Genomic DNA, 18862 nt, shown 5'->3' with positions numbered 1-18862 from the left:
AGAGGTGGAGAGGCGCAGCTTTTAGCACAGAGGCATGGTGTCCCAGGAGGCCCCTGCCTGCTGCGGAAATCATCCAAAATCCACCCCACACCCTGGAGGCTGTGGGGACTCCCAAACTGAAAGTCACCCCAGAGGGGGTGAAACTGAAATTTTATGCGGATTGTCCTGAGGCTGAACTTGTGCTTATGCAGTTACCACTTCCTGGAATGCTCTTCTGTCCTCTTCTCTTCCTAGGAAACTCCTATTCATGCTTCAGGAGCCCAATTAGGTGGAGCCCCAGAAGAGCAAGGACCCACCCACCCTCTCTTGTTCTTATCTTGTCCTAGTGCCCAGTACAGTCCTGGGAACATAATATTTCTTTTCAGGAAACCCTCCTTGATTTGTCCCCCCACCCCCGCTCCCATGGCAACTGGTTAATTAGCGTTGCTGCAATTTTTGTGTCCCTAAGTGATCTTTAGTTCATTTGACTACGAGTTATTTGGGGACAGAACCTGTCTTCTATGTCCATACTCAGCACATGATTTGGGACAGAATGGTCACACATGTGTTTGTTGAATGAATAAATGTGAACTGCGGCAGATCCCCAAACATGAGGAGCTGCGATACCCAACTTTCATGTGTTGCTGAGTCACCTATTCATTGGGCACGACCAAGCGCCAGCATATTAAGAACCAGGATCCGGTGCCACGCTAGACAAACCCTGATTTTGTAGAGTTGGATAATTAAACAGGTAATTGCAGTAAAGTGTGGTAAGTGTTGGTGTGGAGCCCACTAGGGACTCTGGGACCAGATGCAGCAGGGCTTCTCATCCTCAGAACTGCTGACATCGAATTCTTGGTTGTGGGGATCTCCTGTGCATTGAAGGATGTTAGCAACATCACTGGCCTCTGTCCATTAGATGAGACTAGCACTCTCTCCCAGTGTGACAACCAAAAATGTTTCCCGTGACAATCAAAGACATGCCAAGAGTCTCCAGGGGGTGGCAGACTGCCCCCGTGGGTGAGAACCACTGGCATAGAGAATCCTCGCGTAGAAAAAATCCTGTCACAAGAGATCCCCCGTGCCTGTCATTTTGGTTTTGAATTAAAATTCAGTGTATTAACTTGGTCAAAGAATTTCATGACATTTACCTGAAATAATAGGAAAGACCTTCCCGATGGAGGTTGGGGAAGGTGGGCCCCAGCCAGAACTGGGGCTGATTTCTTAAAGAGGAAACAAAACTGAACAAAGACATGTAATCATCTCTGTAAATCCAAGTTCGGCACAAACGCGCACCATTGATGAAGAGGCTGTCGCTGACCAGGGCGTAGGGGCCCATCTGGGTGACACGGTGTGTCAGCTGGCTCAGCTCCCAGTATAGCTGCTCTCTGTCTAGCCCCTGGTCCAGGGGGTCAGGGTGGTAGGTGCAGACGGCATCCACGCCGGTGGCTGCTCCGTCCTTCTCAGGTCTGGGGAGAGAAGCACGTGGGGACTCAGAGAGAGATCCTGAATCTCTGGGTGTGGGGGCCAGAAAGAGGGAGGAGCAAATGTGAGGTCAGTGGGAAGACCGAAAAGCGGGTGGGCACCAAAAGTGGTCATTACTGCCAAGTGCTCAGGAAAGTCTTACCGGAGGGAGATCAGTCTGCAATTCGAGTAGTAGGGACCCAGACTGCTCTTGGTGAACAAGGATCTGAGCTGGAGAGGAAGGAGGAGGAGAAAGATGAGCAGGAGGCTTGGGTGAGGGCCTTGGATGGATTTAACCCACCAGGAGCTGCTGGGAGCAGGTCTCACCAGATGCTGCAGGACCCTCTCAGTGGAGTTGAACGTGGGTGAGCCATTGCTCATGTCTGTGGAATACTGGAGGTTGGCGATGGTAAAGTTGAGTGTGAGGGTCTCCAGGTTGTGAAACAGAGCTGTAAGAAGAGGCGGGGAGAGACGGCTCTCACTGAGAGCTGGCCTGAGACCAGATCAGAGCCCTGCATTCATGAGAATCTGTTGTCTGCTCTTCCAGTGGCACCACTGCCCCCCAATGTGGTCATGCCAGTCAAAACCATCACATCCGCTCATCTCCTCCTCCCTCACCTCCAAGTAATACCAACTCCACATGCAGACTGGTCCTCATATGCATCTCTCCCCCAGCCCAATTCTTATCTTCTCTCACCTGGACCACTACCCCAGCAGGCTCATGGGATGCCCTGTCTAAAGTATGTTCCCGACACTGAGTACTAAAAGAAGTGTTATTAAATCAAAATCTCCCTGCGGTCACCACTGCTCTATATCGCCCATGGCTCTCTATGGCCTTCAGCATTAAGTTCAAGCTTCTTGATCATGACTCTCAAATTCCTTCCCAACCTGGTTCTTGCCAACCTTTCCATTTAATTTACCCATCTACTCCATGTTAAGCTTTATATTTCAGGAAAACCAAATCCCTCTCAATTCTCCCCATATACTATGCTATTTCTGCCTGCTGACCCTTTGCTTATGGGACCCCCTCTGCCAGGGGACACCTTCTCCATGCCCTATTAGTCTAAAGGACCCCTACTCATTCTTAAAGGCTCTGTTTGGGTGAAACTTTCACCAGAAAGCTCTTCCATCTAGATTACACCAGGGTCCTGCTCCCAAAACATCCCTCATTGCATTATAATGGTCTATTAATTTCACAAGACTGGGGTTTCCATGAGGGAAGGCATGAAATTGAATTGTTGATATAATCTTTGTGATCAAATGATTGCCCTAAAACCAGAATCTCACACCCTAGCTTCCCAGTTCCTATATGACAATTGGCTGGTGGAGGTATGGGGCTGGAGAGCTTCTCTTAGGAAGGAAAAGGGTCCCTTCAGATACCTGTGGTTGTTTCTGGTTTCACAGGTGATGACAAAGTCGGCAGGAATGTGGTGGTCTGCTCAAGATCTGTGAAAACAGCAGTCATCAGGGAGAAGCAAAGCCCCCCACAGAGTGGGAGAAGCCCCACTGGGCTCTCCTGGGCTCTAGCAGCAGTTGTCCCAGGACCACCATTCACAGGTGTACCGTACATGAGAGTGTGGGAAGGAGTGATTGTGTGAGGAAACGGGTGAGCAAACCTGTAAATGAGCTCAAGAGAGTGAGAGTAGGTAAATGAGAGACTGAGCAAAGAGGACAGAGAGATGGGGGGACAGAAAAATGCACAAGCAAGTGGAATACCTGGGTGGACAGAGAAAGGATGGACCAGTGCAAGGTCAAATAGAAATTAGGAGGAATAAAGACAAGGAAGAGAAGTTGGAGAGGTCGAAGGAAAGAAAGAGTGCAGGACAGAGGTAGGAAAGGACAAACAGGTAAATGGACAGGATGGGCAGACAGATGGTCAAAAAGAAGGAGAGAATAAATGGAAGAAAGAAAAGTTAGACAGATGAATGGAGGAACAGAAGGAAAGGACAAACAGATGAATAAGCAGAATGGTTGGTTGAATGGAAAGAAGGAAGAATGGAAGGAAGGGAGGGAGGGAGGGAGGGAGGGAGGGAGGGAGGGAGGGAGGGAGGGAGGGAGGAAGGGAGGAAGGAAGGAAAGGGATACTGGATACAAAGAGGGAAGAATGGATGGAAGAAATGGGGAGAGGGTTGGGGAAAGGGAGGGGAGAGAGGGAGAAAGGAAGGTGTTTGAGAGAAGGGACAACTGGGAGGATGGAAGAACAGATGGGTTAACAGATAAACTAACAGACCACAGGATGAGTGTATATGAGCAAGTGTGGCCTGAGCACTGAGTAGCCACCAGAGTTTGACACTCAGCTCGACACTGAGGCCCCTTGTGGGGTCCCTGAAAGGGATTTTGTTGTCAGGAGGCATGGACTGGAAGGTCAGTATCTGACCCCAACCCCTATCCCTGTAGGGAATGCTTGTTCAACTGTCTTCTTCCGACCCAAAGGGGTATGGAAAATTTAGAAAGCCAGTAGCATGGATGCAGGTCCAGAGAGAGGCCACAGACTGAGCATTCTGCCTCCCGCTGACACCTCGGCCCCACTCAGTAGACTGGCCTGAGTCTGGGGCAAGCTCCCTCTGTCAGTAAGGAGACAAGCTTGGTTCAAGGTCAGTGGAGGCTGAGATGGCACTGGAGGCAAAGATACGTACTTGTAGGAGGCTGATCTGGACCGGGTTCATTATAACCTGGAAACAGAAATGTCACGTATAAGGGGAGGTGGCAGAATGATTCCAGGTATTCCATGCCTTTGTCTGCGTGGGGCTCCAGCCCGGAGGCCTTTCCCTCTGTATCAGGCAAGCATCTCCGCATCTTCTTTTTTTGTTTTGTTTTTTCAATCTAGTTGTGGGGGGCGCAGCTCAGCTCCAGGTCAAGTCATTGTTTTCACTCTAGTTATGGAGGGCACAGCTCACTGGCCCATGAGGGAATTGAACCGGCGACCTTGGGTGTTATGAGCACTGTGCTCTAACCTGCCACCCATGCTCCACATCTTTTAAGATGAGACTCAAATGGCTTATCCATGCTAAAGGCTCTCCTGATCTTTTCATTTGAAACGCCCCTTCCCTCTCCACCTACCCAGCACATGGCAAGAAACTCTCAGCACATTTATGTTCCTGCGTTTATCCCCTCACGTATTCGTCCACTTTACCATCTTCCCTTCCACCTTCCCTCCGGTCTCTCCCTCCACCAAAGAATATTTATTGAGGGCTGACTATGTGCCAAGTTCCATTACAGCTGGGGAACACACAGTGAACCAAACACGCTCTGTCCGCTTGTAGCTTACATTAGGACAGGCCGTGCATGCAGCTTCTCTCTGACCCTGGTGCCAGGCGCAAGGTCCAACTTATCGGAGACACTTGGTAATTGCTGAGTCAGTGAACAAAATAAAGCATAAACTTGGGCAGTTTCCAAGGGAGAAATCCTAAACTGGCCGCTGCAAGGGCCAAGGTAAAGGGAACAGATGGGAACTTAGAACATCAAAACACAGACTAGCCACAAACCTACCGTGGGTATAGGCAGGTCCCTTCCTTCCTCTATGCCTCTGTTTCCCTCTTGGCTAACATGGAAATCATAAAAGACCAGGATGTCTCCCTGATCACCTGATGGGGCAATGGTGATAAGAAAGTGGCAGTTGCCAAGTACCATTTGCAGGTTGGAGAAAGAGAGGAGGGAAGCTGAGTTATTCCAATGAACCTACCACGGCCATGCTCTGCCCCTCAGAATGCCAGAGGAGAGTCACCCTCCTAAATGCTGTCTCTTCCAGGATTCTAGGCTGATAGCCAGTGTGTCCGAAGCTCAGACCACCTAGATGTTCAGTCCCTTTCTTCCTTCCTGGCATAGGGGCCCCACCCAGGAAAAAAGTCTGTCCCTGGTCAAGGGTGAGAAGAAAGCAGGGAGGGGAGAGAGATGCGGGATTTCCTTCCCCAAGTTTCCCCTAGAAAGGCTGGTGTTAGACGCTGACAACTGGGGGTCATGCCCTGGCTCCCCCACTCTCCAAACCTATACCCACTTGGGCAAATGACTTAACCTTTCTAAGCCTCAGTTTATTCAAGTTTAAAATGGGTTTAATCAAAGATCAGCTTTCCAGGGTTACTGGGAGGGGAGTCAGTGTGGAGTAGAGATTCACACCCAAGTTTATCTCAAGGTTTACCCTGGAGAACTGGCACATGGAAACCCATCTGGAGTTAGAAGGTGGCCCCAGTGAAGTGGGCTGAGAACCGCTCACCATTGAGGTAGAGGCTGTCCTTATCCAGGGAGTAGGGGCCCAGCCTGGTGATGCCGTGGGTCTGCCAGCTCAGCTCCTGGAACATCTGCTTGGCAGGCAGACCTGGGCCGCTGGGGGGCTGGCGGTAGGTGCAGAGGAAGTTCATCCTTGTCTTGGCGCCATTCTTCACAGGCCTAGGGAAGATGTTGACCTTTGGGGGATGCAGCCCACATGGTACCCCTCCACCTGCAGTCACGGCACACCTCACACCCCATGTTTTAGCCTTGTTGAACCTTTCAGTTTCCCCACTTAGCCATACTCTCTACCCCAGGACCATTGCACTTGCAGTGACTCCTGTCTAGAAGTCTCTCCCCTTCTCTCCTTACCTTGACAATTTCCTGGTCATGTTTCAACTTAGACCCTCCTCCTCCTCAAAGAACCCTGGGTCAGGGACCTCTTCTGGTTCCCACAATACCCTATGACTCCCCCATCACAGCCCTGGTCACCCACTATGTGAGCATGTATTATGTGTCCCTGTTCCTTCCACATGGTAACCTCCATGAGGTCAGGGAATGGGCAGTCCAGTTCACTGTCACCGTGTTGAACCCCCAGCACCTAGCACATTGCCTGCTCCCTGTAAAAACCAATGTCCTAATGAATCAACAAACAAAATGCAACATATACATACAATGGAATATTATTTAGCCCTAAAAAGGAAGAAAATTCTGACACATTACGGATAAAACTTGAAGATCTATGGTCAGTGAAATAAGAGTCAGAAAAAATAAAATACTGCATGATTCTACCCCTACAAGATGCCCAGAGTACCCAAATTCATAGAGATAGAAAATATTAGGCTGGTGCAAAAGTAATTGCTGTTTTTGCAATTATTAAACTTTGAAACTGCAATTACTTTTGCACCAACCTATAGCATGGTGGGTGCCCAGATTGGGGGTGGGTAGAGAGAATGGGGAGTTGTTGTTTAGTGGATACAGAATTTCAGTTTTGCAATTTCTAGAGACTGGTTGCACAGCAAAGTGAATATACTTATTATTGCCAAAATGTATACTTAAAAATGGTTCAGATGGTGAGTTTACGTTATATGTATTTTAGCACAATTTAAAAATCCACTTCCTTCAAGACTCGACATGGTGTAGACCCCGTTGATATCTCACATTGCATTTCCTCCCTCTCTCTCCCTCGTTCTCTCTGCTCCAGCCACACTGGCCTCCCTGCTGTGCACTGAACGTGCCAAGCTCATTCCTACTGCAGGACCTATGCACATGCTGTCCCTTCTGCTTGGGACAGATTTCATGGCCATACAGCTCAGAAGTCACCTCCACGGGGAGGCTACCCCGTCCCATTGGGTAAAGCTCCTGTCCCATCATTCCCTACTTATTTATGCTTCCCATCACCTAATCACATTTGAAAGCACTTACTTCAATGTTTATTCTCCTCCTTATTGTCTGTTTTCTCCGCTAGATGGGGGCAGGGCAGTGCTTATCTCGTCACTGTGGTCCCTACCACCTGCCTGCAAGGGCCTGCACCATCAGTGTCAGTTGAATGAAAATCCGAATTGAGAAGCGCTTTGTAAGTACCAACAGAATGCAAACTGACCCAGACGCAGGAGAACAATTGCCCCATGGGTACAGAGCTTCTGCTCGGGGTGACGAACAGTGTTGGAACCAGATCGTGGTGATGGGCGCACAACATTATGCATGTAATTGACGCCACTGAATTGTATACTTAAAATGGCTTAAATGGGGAAGCTCATGTGTTTATATGTATTTTATCGCAATTTTAAAAAATTAAAAATGGAATATTTTTTAAAACAGATGCAGAAAAAAACCCTCCAAGAATAGCCTGCCCAGACCAGGGGCAGCCCCCACAGTCAGAAGTCCACGTCGTTTGGTGGCGGGGTTGCTCTCACCTGAGCGACATGACCTTGCACCCTGCATACTGGGGACCAAGGCTGCTCCTCCGGAACAAGAGGCTGAGCTGGAGAGGAAGGAGAGAGCCAGTGGGGGTCAGAGACAGGCAACAGTCCCGAGGATGGGTAATAGAGGGGTGGGAAAGGTAAGCAGGCCTCTCACCAGATGCTGCATGAGGGTGTCTGTGATGTTGAACTTGAGGGAGCCCGGATGGCCCATGTCCGCTGAGTAGTGCAGGTTGTTAAGCGTGAAATTCAGCGTGAATGACTCCTCATTGACCTGCGCAGCTATGGTAGGTGCAGAGAGAGCCAAGGCTCGCAGGGAGATCAGGGGCCCAATGTCTACCTGCGTGGGGCTTCAGAGGGCCCATGTCTTCCTCCTGATAAGCCTGAGGATTGCTTGTTAATGGAGAGAACTCCAGCAGCAAAGAAGGACAAGCTTAATAATTTGAGAGCATTGAGATGGACCATTTCTACCCAGATGCAGGACTCAGGGCTCTGCAAACACTGGTGGATTTGTACTTTCCCAGGAGAAAAGGCTCCAACCTGCCACACTGATGGGGAACTAATGAGCTCTGGTATTTTTATCCACATTCTCTCTCTCTAATCTCTATCTTTGTCTCTCTGTGCCTTAGTCTCTCTCTCTCTCTTCCTTTCAAGAGATAGATGATGAGAGATAGATGATGACAGATAGATGATAGATAGATAGATAGATAGATAGATAGATAGATAGATAGATAGACAGATTGATTGATTGATAGATGGCTCTATATCCAAATCTGCTAGGACTGTTGGCTTTTTAAACCACTGCATAGAAAACTGGAAGACCTGGTTGTCAGGGCAGGAGAGTCATCTATCATCTCAGAATATGGTGGGAAAACATATGTGTATCTAAGATTTCCTCACCCTGGGCTGGATTCTCCACCAAAACCCCAGGACAAAGAGAAGAGATGAGTTAGGGGCACTTCCAAGTGTTTCCCTCATCAAGGAAAGGTGAAGGAGAACAATGGCTCCCCCAGAAAATCAGGGCCAGGAATACTCACTGGTGGTAGTCAAGACCGTGGCTCCATAGGTATAACCTGCAGAGAAGAGAGGCGCTGAGCGAGAGTTGAGGTGAACGTAAAGGATTCAGGGCTTTATGTGAGAAAAGCAGAGGGAAGAGGCAGTGGAGAAATATTTTAGGAGGAGGCAACTAGGCAATGAGACTGAGGCAGCTGGACCCAGTGATTACTTCATCATAAGGAAGACAGAAGCCAGACCAGAAGGAGAAAAAGCAGGCTCAAAGCTCACTGCAAAATAAAGCCCCAGTTGGGAGAGAGGTCATGGCCATAGCCAAGCCCCTCACCATTGACGTAAAGGCTGTCACTGTCCAGGGTGAAGGAGCTCAGCCGGGTGACACCGTGGGTCTCGTGGCTCAGCAGCCAGAACAGCCGCTCTCTGTCCAGCCCAGGGCCCACGAGGTCAGAGTGGAAGGTGCAGACAACGTCCACTCCAGTGGCTGCTCCATGATTCTCAAGCCTGGGAAAGGAAGGACATAGGAGTGTGGAACACCACAGGGGTCCTTCTGGGTGTGGGAAGCAAGAAAGTGGAAGTGAGAAAGCTAAGATAATGCTGAAAGGGTAGCTCTGAAGCCTTGGGGTCGGGGGTGGGGAAACCTAAATATCTGTCATCTGAGACAACCCGGTCACAATTAGGGACAGAAAACATTTCAATTAGAATTTGGAGACAGGATGCAGTAGGTTTTCTAATAGGAGAAGCTTCATTTAAAACGAAACATTGGCTGAATTACGTAAACAAAACATTGTCTGAATTACGTAAACTTTAAACATGATGCATCATTTCCGACCTGGAACATTCTCACCACCTCCGGGCATGAAGAAGGCACGAAGGTGCCCTGGTGGGTGCTGGAGGTCAGCGGTGCCAGGGACATGCCCAAGAACGGAGCCCTGCAGGCTGGTGCATGAGGGTCCCCTGACCTGAGGAATCACTCCATCTGGGGGTCTCACCTGAGCGAGGCCAGTCTGCAGCCAGAGGAGAGGAGGCTGACACGGGTCTTATTGAACAAGAGCTGGAGCTGGAGGGGAAAAGGGGATGTGAGCGGAAGGGCTGAGGGGCTATGTGGGCAGGCAGGAAAGGGGGCTGACAGTGGTCATCGAAGGGCTTTCACCTGGTGCTGTAGGATCCTCTCGGTGGAGTTGAACTTCAAGGAAGCTGGGTGCCCCATGTCCTCTGTGTAGCGCATGTTGGTGATGGTGAAATTCAGGGTGAAAGACACCACAGTGAGGCCAGTGGCTGCAGTGGGGGGGAAAGAAATATGTCTCATTAGGGCCACAGTAATGACCAAGGGTGTCTGGGGCTCTAACCATGGGGCACTGGCAGGGGACAAAGGAGAGCCATGGGCTGCAGGAGCTGAAAGGGAGAGCGTTACAGAATTCCTAAGATACCAAGAACCTTCGTTCATTCATTCAGTGAGCACTTATTGAGCACCTAATGTGTGAGAGGCTGTGCTGGGCCCTGCAGGTCCAAAGATGAATAGGGCACAGTCTCCTAACGTTGTGGCCAGGAGAGTAACCAGAGCACGACACTGCAGGGAAGCTGGGGGCATGAGCCATCCCAGGAGGGGCACCCAACAAGTGACTGGGGAAAGCTTCTCAGAGGAAGCATCATTTCAGATGTGACCAAAAGTATGAGAGAGAGTTCGGTGGGAAGAGCGCTCACGCAGACGGAACAGCCTGGGTGAAGACCTGGCAGGAGAACAGAGCAGTCGTCCTCAGGGAACTTGAAGCCTTTCATTCCGCCATGGGGCAGAGTAGATGTGAGCCTGGAGGGGTCCCCGAGCTCAGAAAGGGGAGGCAGTCACTACGCAGTACAGGGGTTTGGATGTGATTTGTAGAGCAGGGGGTCATCCAAAGGTTGTCAATGAGGAATTATGTGGACAGAGGTACATTGGGAGGGAAGCTGCAGCTTCTGTGCGAAAGGCTACAGGAGGCGAGGGGAGGCTACTGCACTTGTCCTAGCAAAAAAAAAAAAAAGCCAGTCGCCTGAATAAAGGCCGAGTGACACAAATGCAGACAAAAGAAGGACTCATGAGATATTCTGTAGGGAGAGGAGATGATTTGGAGATGGATGGAGGCGGCAGGTGAGCCATAGGGTGGGTCAAGGTTGGCGCTTGTGTCTCTGCCTTTGGTGATGAGGAGAAAGAGTAAGTTTTGGAAAAGAGGATGACTTCAGGGTCAGAGAACAAGGAGTTGGGTGGTGCCCAGGAGGTGGGTGGGCCAAGGCTCAGGAGCTGCTATACGGCGTGGGCTGGCCTCAGGACTTGGATTCTCAGCAGCTGGACCCTGAGTAGTTAGATGGTCCCTGAAATCCACAGCAATGGACGAGTTCCCTCAGGGAAGGTGAGTGAACAATGAGAGAAGCGACCTGTTATGAGTGATTTTGTATAAATGATTTGGTGCCCTTCGGAGCCCTCCTACCAGTGGGCCTGATGGAGGGGGATGGAGCCAGAGAAGGAAAGTAGGTGGAAGTCACAGAAACTGAGGGAAAAACCAGGAATGAAATCCCAAGTGTACTGTGCCCTTAAGGGAATGGGGCCAGGAGTAGTGGTTCTAGTTATAACACATGCGTGCCTCATTCGATGCCCACTTATCCTGGAGTCAGGGCATCATCATCAGTTATGCGGGGAGTGGAGAGGAGGGGAGACTCCTCTCACCTCCAGTTTAGCCCACATTTTTGTGCCTGTTTTCTGGACTCCGCCCCACTCAGATGGGGGGGACAGGAGGGAAGACTGGCAGGTTGAACAGTTCCTATGTTTAGGGCTGTAGTCACAGGTACACAAGAGTCTGAAATACTCACTGTTTGGGGTGGTGACTGAGGTGGGATGGGTGTAACCTGTAAAGAGAGGGAGAGACATGAGGAAAGGGGGAGGGAGAGCTCTTCAAGGAAGCGGCAACTCTGCCATTGCAGAGATGGCGGCTGGACTGTCACAGCTGGGATTCTGAAGAGGAGACCGAGTGCTCATGTGGAAAACACAAAATCCACTCTCTCATCCCCAGAGGCCAAAGCTTTGCTCAAAGCACTCCGACCCGGGAGGCCCCAGGAGAGTTTGAACTTGGGCCAGGAACCTGCTGCAGCAGAGCCCCACTCAGTGGGGAGGAGGGGACTCACACCCCAACACAGCCCCTCACCATCCATACGGACACTGTCATCACAGAAGCTGGGACAACACATCCCAGGTGCTTGGGTTGGGGACCTCGTCATCACAAAGATGCCAGAGAGGAGGTGCCTACGTCTAGGGTTTTAGGGGTACTGGTCCCCGTTCTCCGAGGCTGGAGGTGGCGTGGGGGTGGGGAGGGGAGGCAGTGAACTCCTGGCCTTTTCTATTCCTAAGGGCTGGGACTTACACGATTGTGGAGGTTTCTGAAGCCTCAGAATACTCACTGCTTGGGGTGGTAGCCTGAGTCTGGTGGGTATAACCTGCACAGGGAGAGAAAGATAAGGTGAGGAGGGAGAGGGATGAGGAAAAGGGAGGAATGGAGAGGAAGAATGTGGGACCTCATAAGATGCACACAAAAAAGGCAACTTCTTACCACTGACATAGAGACTGTCCTGGTCCAGGGTGTAGGGGCCCAGCTGGGTGATGCCTTGGGTCAGCTGGCTCAGCTCCCAGTACAGCCTCTCCCTGTCCAGCCCTGGGCCCAGAGGGTCAGGGTGGTAGGTGCAGACGACATCCACTCCAGTGGCTGTTCCGTCCTTCTCGGGCCTGGGGAGAGTGGGTGAGGGGATGACAATAAATGAAGTGAGTTTCTAGGGAGGGGTCATGAGATCCCTGTGGGGCAGGAAAGGAAGGGGCCAGAGGAAATGGGGAGGCTGGTGACTTGTGAGAAGTCAGACTTAGAGCCTCTGAGACCTCCAACTTCTCACCAGCCTGGGACTATGAGCAGAGTCAGTGGATGAGAGACCTACTATTAAATTGCCCGGCAGAAGCCTGCATCCTCAAGGCATGGGGACAGGAGAGCTCATATTTGAGACATGTGTAGAGCTGGGATTTGGAATTAAAGCAAGTGGGAAAGATACATTTGTCTTGAGAGAAACCCTGGGGACAGAATTGGAAACCTAAAGGAAATGCCCTCATTGGTCAAAGGGAGTGAGGAGGGAATTCAGAAGGATGACCAGGCTAGGGGCCCATACTGCTGATGGGCTCTGCAGAATCTGGGGATAGTTGGGGGGCGTACAATCAGAAGAGGCATTGACCCTGGAGCCAGCGCCTCCTGAATTCCACCTCTGCTGGGGACTTGGACAGGGAGGGCAGGAAGGAACCATACCAAACTCCTCAGGTCGGGGTGCACCTGAGGCAGCCCTGGCCGGCTAGTCCAAGGTCTCACCTGAGGAGGGTCAGTCTGCAGCCCGAGTAGAGGGGGCCCACACTGCTGTTCTTGAACAAGGGCCTGAGCTGTGGGTGAGGACAAGGAAATCAGTGAGAGGTTGAGAGGCAGCAGCCGGCCGGTCATCAATGGGTGAGACACAAGTGAGGTGAGTGGGGCTCGCACTGGTGGGCTGGGCAGGAGTGGGAAGGAGGGTCATCAGTGGGCAGGAGGAAGACTAAGTAAGTGGCTGTGGCTCCAGTGAGCAGGACAGGGTGAAGTGGGTGGGACTGGCACCAGCAGGTGGGGCAGAGGTTCGGTGGGCAGGTCAGCATTGTGGGCAGGGCTCTCACCAGGTGCTGCAGGAACTTCTCGGTGGTGTTGAATTTCAAGGAGCCTGGAGGCCACATGTCCTCTGTGTAGTACAGATTAGTGATGGTAAAGTTGAGGGTGAAAGGCAACAGCGGTGGTCCTGTGGCTGCAGCAGGAGAGGGAAAGAAAAGGCCACACTGAGTGAGGCCTGAGACGGATACAGGCCTGGGGCCACAGTCCTGAGACCAGGGGCCATCTCACAGCGACGGCTAATGGTCCTTGTGGTCGAATTCCAGAATCATCACTGTAGATGTTAAACCATCATATGCAGCAGGTGAAACAGGGAACAATTTGGAGTCTGTGAAGCTTTGAAGGAGACAGTTTGCAACCTAATCTTGTTATTTATTTCAACTCAATTGTTAACTGACTTTCCTCCATCCATCCACCCAACCAACATTTAGTAGCCACTTCTCTGTGTCCAGCTGACAACACTGAGGTGACTCCCAGCTTAGTCTTATTGCAATGACTCCCCAGGCTGTGTCCCCGACCCCTTCCCTCCCTGAAAGCTGGAGATGTGTCAGAGGCCTGCTGCGTGCATCCCTGGTGACGTAACGGCTTCTGAAGACCACTCAGTACTCACCACTGGGGGTTGTTTCTGAAGTATGATAGGTGTAACCTGCAGAGGGTGAGGGAAGAGAGGAGGAAGGTGCTGGGTGTAGAGAAGGAATAAACAAAAGGAATAAAACAAGTGTAGGGGAAGAACAAGGGCTTGGCAATACAGCAAAACAAACATGGCTGCTGCTCACCATTGATATAAAGACTGTCCTGGTCCAGGGTGTAGGGACCCAATTTGGTGATGCCTTGGGTCAGCTGGCTCAGCTCCCAGTACAGCTGCTCTCTGTCCACTCCACGGCCTGTAGGGTCAGGCCGGTGGGTACAAACTGTGTTCACACTGGTGGCTGCTCCATCTTTCTCAGGCCTTGGAGGAAGAGACACAGAAGCAGAGCCAGTGAGGATCCATGTGCAGAAGGTCCTTGAGAACGTGGTGGGGGCACCACAGGGAAAGTTAGAAGTGGTAGGTCTCTTGTCAACAGGATCTGGAACGCTGTGTCATTTGCCATTGAGGGAATTTGCTCCAAACTGTACAAATAGTTCCATAAAAGGCCACCTTGTGAGTCCAGGTCTCCCCTCACTGGCCTCCAGTCTCTGCACAGCAGCCAATTGTCACTCTAAGTGGAAATCTTTCCTTAGCTGACATTTGCTGAAATACGTTCCGTCCCCACTGCCTGTGCATGAAGCCCAGTGTCCCAACATGCACGTAGGGCATCCAAGGCCTGCCTTGCTCGCCTCTCTGCTTTCCCCCTTCCGGGTGAGTATGTCTGCTCTGCATGCCCTCTCTACCTTGGACTCTGCTTTCTCCACATGTCATTTCCTCTCCCTGCAACACTCCTCCTGGCCCACAGCTGTGTTTCCTGACCATCACTTGCTCCTTTCCAAGTATGAGGCTTCATCTCAGTTCCTCCTAGATCCACTACACTTCTCTCATCTTTCAGCATTTCAACGGTGTCACTGGGCCTCTGTTTCTTATCTATAAAAATGGGTGTAACCACAGTATTCAGGTATACCTTGTGAGGATTAAATATGTTGATATTAATAATATGCTTAGAAATAGTGTAATTAATATGTATACATGTTTGCATATATTTGTATATAATTAATGTAATGCACTATTCTTGATGGCACAATCTAGGCTTTGGCCCCCACCAAGTTTTTGGAGTGGAGCACCGAGCTTGGTACACAATAGGAGATCAAGCAATGTTTGGGGATGGAAAAACAATGTGTGGCACTCCAGGCCAGCGGAGTGAGGGGCTACTTTCTCTGTGGGTGCATCAGCCAGACTCTAAGAAAGATGATTTCATTCCATCCCTCTCTATCCTGGCATCGCAGGGGGAAAATTCTTTCTCAAATTCTACTTTTGGAGGGCTATAGATTTTTCCAGGGAGATGGCCACTGAGGCTGAACCCTCAAAAAATGTCAGGATGGAGCAGGTGACTCATGCTCAAAACCCCAGTCATCAGCTGACCTAGGGTCAAGTTCCATACCTCTGCACTGGAAGAAAGCAGAGAATCAAAGTCAGGGCTCATCCGGAAAGATGAGCTCATTGTTCTTCACAAAGAGGCAAAGCAGGCATCGCAAGAAAAGGCCTGGGCTGAGGAGACTAGGTTAGAATCCTGGTTCCACCATTTGGCAGCTACTGGCTCTGGGAAAGTTCTTTAAATTGTCTGTGCCTTTATGTTTCATCTGTAAAATGGGGATATTAATAATGATGTTCAAAGAATTTTGGGAATATGGGAATCATTTCACTGTCTCCCTGGATTTTCACTCCCAGAGGACATCTGGCAATGTCTGGAAACATTTTTGGTTGTCAAAACTTTGGGGGTTTGGGGTACTACAGGCATCTGGAAGATAGAGGCCAAGATGCTGCTAAACACCAAACAATGCAGAGGACAGTCACCCACAGCAAGCATTATCTGGCCCAGAATGTCAATATTGGCCATACCTCAAGAACCCAATATCTGAAGCATACCAAGTGCTCGCTGTGTGTTAGCCTGCAGAAATATTTACATGTAGAAGTGACGTCAGCAGTATGGTAGCATGAGTGGACCTCCAGGTCTTTTGCCTTGAAGTTACAACAAGTTGGACAGCTTGAATTCAACAAAGGCAACTCTGCTCAGCACACAAACACATCTGAGAGGTTCTCAAATTGAGACATCAGAAGGTGAGCATACAGCAGAGATAGGACGGAGAGGGGGAGGGACAGAGATGGAAGTTGCACCCAGCCCCGTACGCCCCAAGGCTCTAGCAGATGAGATAGCAGTTAATGGTTGTGGTACAACCATTCCTGGGCAAATTGAAAGGGCAGTGACAGCAACTGGGTCTGGGTGGCTGGCACACACGGAGGCTGGGCCCAGGGTCAGGGGCAAAGAAGCAGTGCAAAAAGTCACAGTACTCCACAGCCCAACAGCGCAAGACAAATGATGTGGGAACTGCCCACCCTGTGGCCCACACAGCAGTAAAATCCTCACTTGGCAGACCTTAAAAGGGCTGAAAAAAACTTTCCAACGTAAGTGGTCTATACTTATTGTGGCTGAAACCATGAGGAAGAGCAGAATCTCAGACGCATAAAACCACTTCCTCCCCCCACCACGTCCAACCCTGTACCACCCACTGGGGCGTAGCCTGGAGTAGGCAGCTGGGCCAACTCAGACAGAGCAGCTCTGATGGTGGCTTCTGGCTAAAGAAAGACAGACAGCACCAAGAACATACAGCCAGGAAACCCATAGCCCACCCCTTCTAGTCCATAGGAGTGGTGTCTCGTGACCAAGGCAACTGGCTTGTAAACAGATGCCCACCTCCTCAGGAAGTATGGGGCATTCCACTGCTGAGGCAACAGCACCCCACAGAAATTCCAGAAGCCCAGTAGTGCAGGTAAGATAAAATAAAAACTTGCATTTATTTCGGTGCCACCTACTAGAAAACAGAAGAAAAACACTCTACTTAGCAACCTGCTAAATGGTGAGGTGTCAAATACTCTTTAAAAAACAGAATTTCATTTCCACAAATGCCCAGACAGAAGAATAACCCACCAAGAATAATGACTAACCAAGGTAACAAGGAAATTCAGAAAGAAAATGAAAAATCTCCAGAAAGTAAACTTAAAGACATGGGAAACTGTGATTTAAATCATAGAGAATTCAAGATTGCAGCTCTGAAAAAAATCAATGAGATACAAGAAAACTCAGAAAAACAATTCAACAAACAGAAATAAAATCAATGAACAAGAATTAACCTATGAGAATGAAACTATAAAAAAAGAACCAAACAGAAACTCTGGAGCTGAAGAACTCAATATGAGATAAAGAATAAACTTGTGAATTTAGGAAATACAGCAGAACAGATGGAGGAAAAAATGAGTGACACAGAAGATAGAAATCTAGAAATGACTGAAGTAAAAGACAGATATTTGAGAGAGGAAAAATGAAAGAACTCCATGAGAACTGTCTGACTCCATTAGAAAAAGCAACATAAGAATAATGGGTATACCAGAAGGAGAAGAGAGGAAAAAGCGAGCCTATTCAAACAAATAAGCAATGAGAACATCCCAAACTGGATGAAAAAACTAGATCCTCAATCCAAGACCCTAAAATAACACCTAATTATCTCAATCCCAAAATGCCTTCTGCAAGGCACATTATATTGAAACTACCAAAAATTAATGACACACAAAAAAAGAATTCTCAAGGCAGCCAGGAAAAAGAAGATGGTAATCTATAAAGGAAACCATTAGACTATCATCGGATTTTCTAGCAGAAACCTTACAAGCTAGAAGAGAGTGGAATCAAATATTCACATTATTGAAAGAGAGAAATTACCAGCCAAGAAAAATATATCCACCAAAATTATCCTTTCAATATGAAGGAGAAATAAAGACCTTTTCAGACATACAGAGCTGGGAGAATTTACCGCCACATGACCTGCATTACAAGAAATACTGAAAGGGTGCCCTTCTACCTGAAACAAAGAGACAAAAGAATACAAAATTATGAGTAAGATGACTACTAGACAAACAAAAATAGAAAATTGCAACCTCTATCAGACTAGTGTATTATACACTTAAATAAAACATTACAGGTTAAAAGAGGTAAAACATTTTTTAAAAGGAAGACAATAGCTACTACAATTTGGAAATGAACTCACAGCATAAAAAAGGATAATTTGTGACCACAACAACAAAAAAGGGACAGGGAAAAAGAAGTTAACTTGCAAAGAAGACTGGAGATAATGTGCAATTTAAAGAAAAAGGACTATTATATACATGAAACTTTGTTTTCCATAAACCTAATGGTAACAAGAACAACAAAAAACTAGAACTGAGACACATAACATAAAAAAAGATGAAACAAAGGGGGAAAAATCACAGAATACCACCAAACTAAAATAACAGAAACACAAGAGAAAAGAAACAATGGAGACACCAAGATACCAGAAACAAAAGTTACAATGGGTATATTAATCCTCAAGTATCAATAATCACCCTAAATGTAAATATACCGAACTCACCAATAAAAAGGTACAGAGTAGCCGGATGGATCAAAAAACTAAACCCAGTTATATGCTGCCTTCAGGAGACACATCTCAGCTGCAGGGACAAATAGAGACTCAAAGTGAAAGGGTGGAAAATGTTACTCCAAGCAAATGGCATCCAGAGAAAAGCAGGTGCAGCTCTACTTATATCAGACAAGAGAGATTTCAAAATAAAAAAAAAGTAACAAAAGACAAAGATGGACATTTTATAATAATAAAGGGCACAATACGTCGAGAAGACATAACACTTATCAATATTATGCAACCAAACTGGGAGCACCAAAATAAATAAAGCAACTACTAACAGAAATAAAGGGAGAAACTGACAAAAACACAATTATAGCTGGGGACCTAAATACCCCATTGACAGCAATGGATAGATCATCCAAACAGAAAATCAATAAGGAAATATCAGCCTTAAATGACACATTAGACTTCATGGACATAATTGACATTTGCAAAGCTTTTCATCACAGAAAA

General features: G+C 48.6%; 1 protein-coding gene across 1 annotated transcript in view; it reads right to left on the bottom strand.

Annotated features, from left to right (window-relative positions):
- LOC109461385 (uncharacterized) overlaps nt 1-18862 on the bottom strand; it is a 60495-nt gene that overhangs the window by 3811 nt on the left and 37822 nt on the right. The window contains exons 26-44 of the mRNA XM_074337753.1: nt 14044-14216; nt 13878-13913; nt 13279-13403; nt 12947-13014; nt 12152-12324; nt 12003-12038; nt 11418-11453; nt 9730-9854; nt 9569-9636; nt 8908-9080; nt 8606-8641; nt 7726-7850; nt 7563-7630; nt 5654-5826; nt 4080-4115; nt 2824-2889; nt 1771-1892; nt 1607-1674; nt 1276-1448 (exon numbers count right to left, since the gene is read on the bottom strand). Coding sequence (XP_074193854.1) covers nt 1276-1448; nt 1607-1674; nt 1771-1892; nt 2824-2889; nt 4080-4115; nt 5654-5826; nt 7563-7630; nt 7726-7850; nt 8606-8641; nt 8908-9080; nt 9569-9636; nt 9730-9854; nt 11418-11453; nt 12003-12038; nt 12152-12324; nt 12947-13014; nt 13279-13403; nt 13878-13913; nt 14044-14216 — 1880 coding nt within the window. The remainder of the gene's footprint in view (nt 1-1275; nt 1449-1606; nt 1675-1770; nt 1893-2823; nt 2890-4079; nt 4116-5653; nt 5827-7562; nt 7631-7725; nt 7851-8605; nt 8642-8907; nt 9081-9568; nt 9637-9729; nt 9855-11417; nt 11454-12002; nt 12039-12151; nt 12325-12946; nt 13015-13278; nt 13404-13877; nt 13914-14043; nt 14217-18862) is intronic.

The sequence above is a fragment of the Rhinolophus sinicus genome, linkage group LG07 (genome assembly GCF_036562045.2).
Source record: "Rhinolophus sinicus isolate RSC01 linkage group LG07, ASM3656204v1, whole genome shotgun sequence".
Lineage (NCBI taxonomy): Eukaryota > Metazoa > Chordata > Mammalia > Chiroptera > Rhinolophidae > Rhinolophus > Rhinolophus sinicus.
The sequence above is the reverse complement of the archived record's forward strand: the minus strand, read 5'-3'. Positions and strand labels throughout refer to the sequence as shown.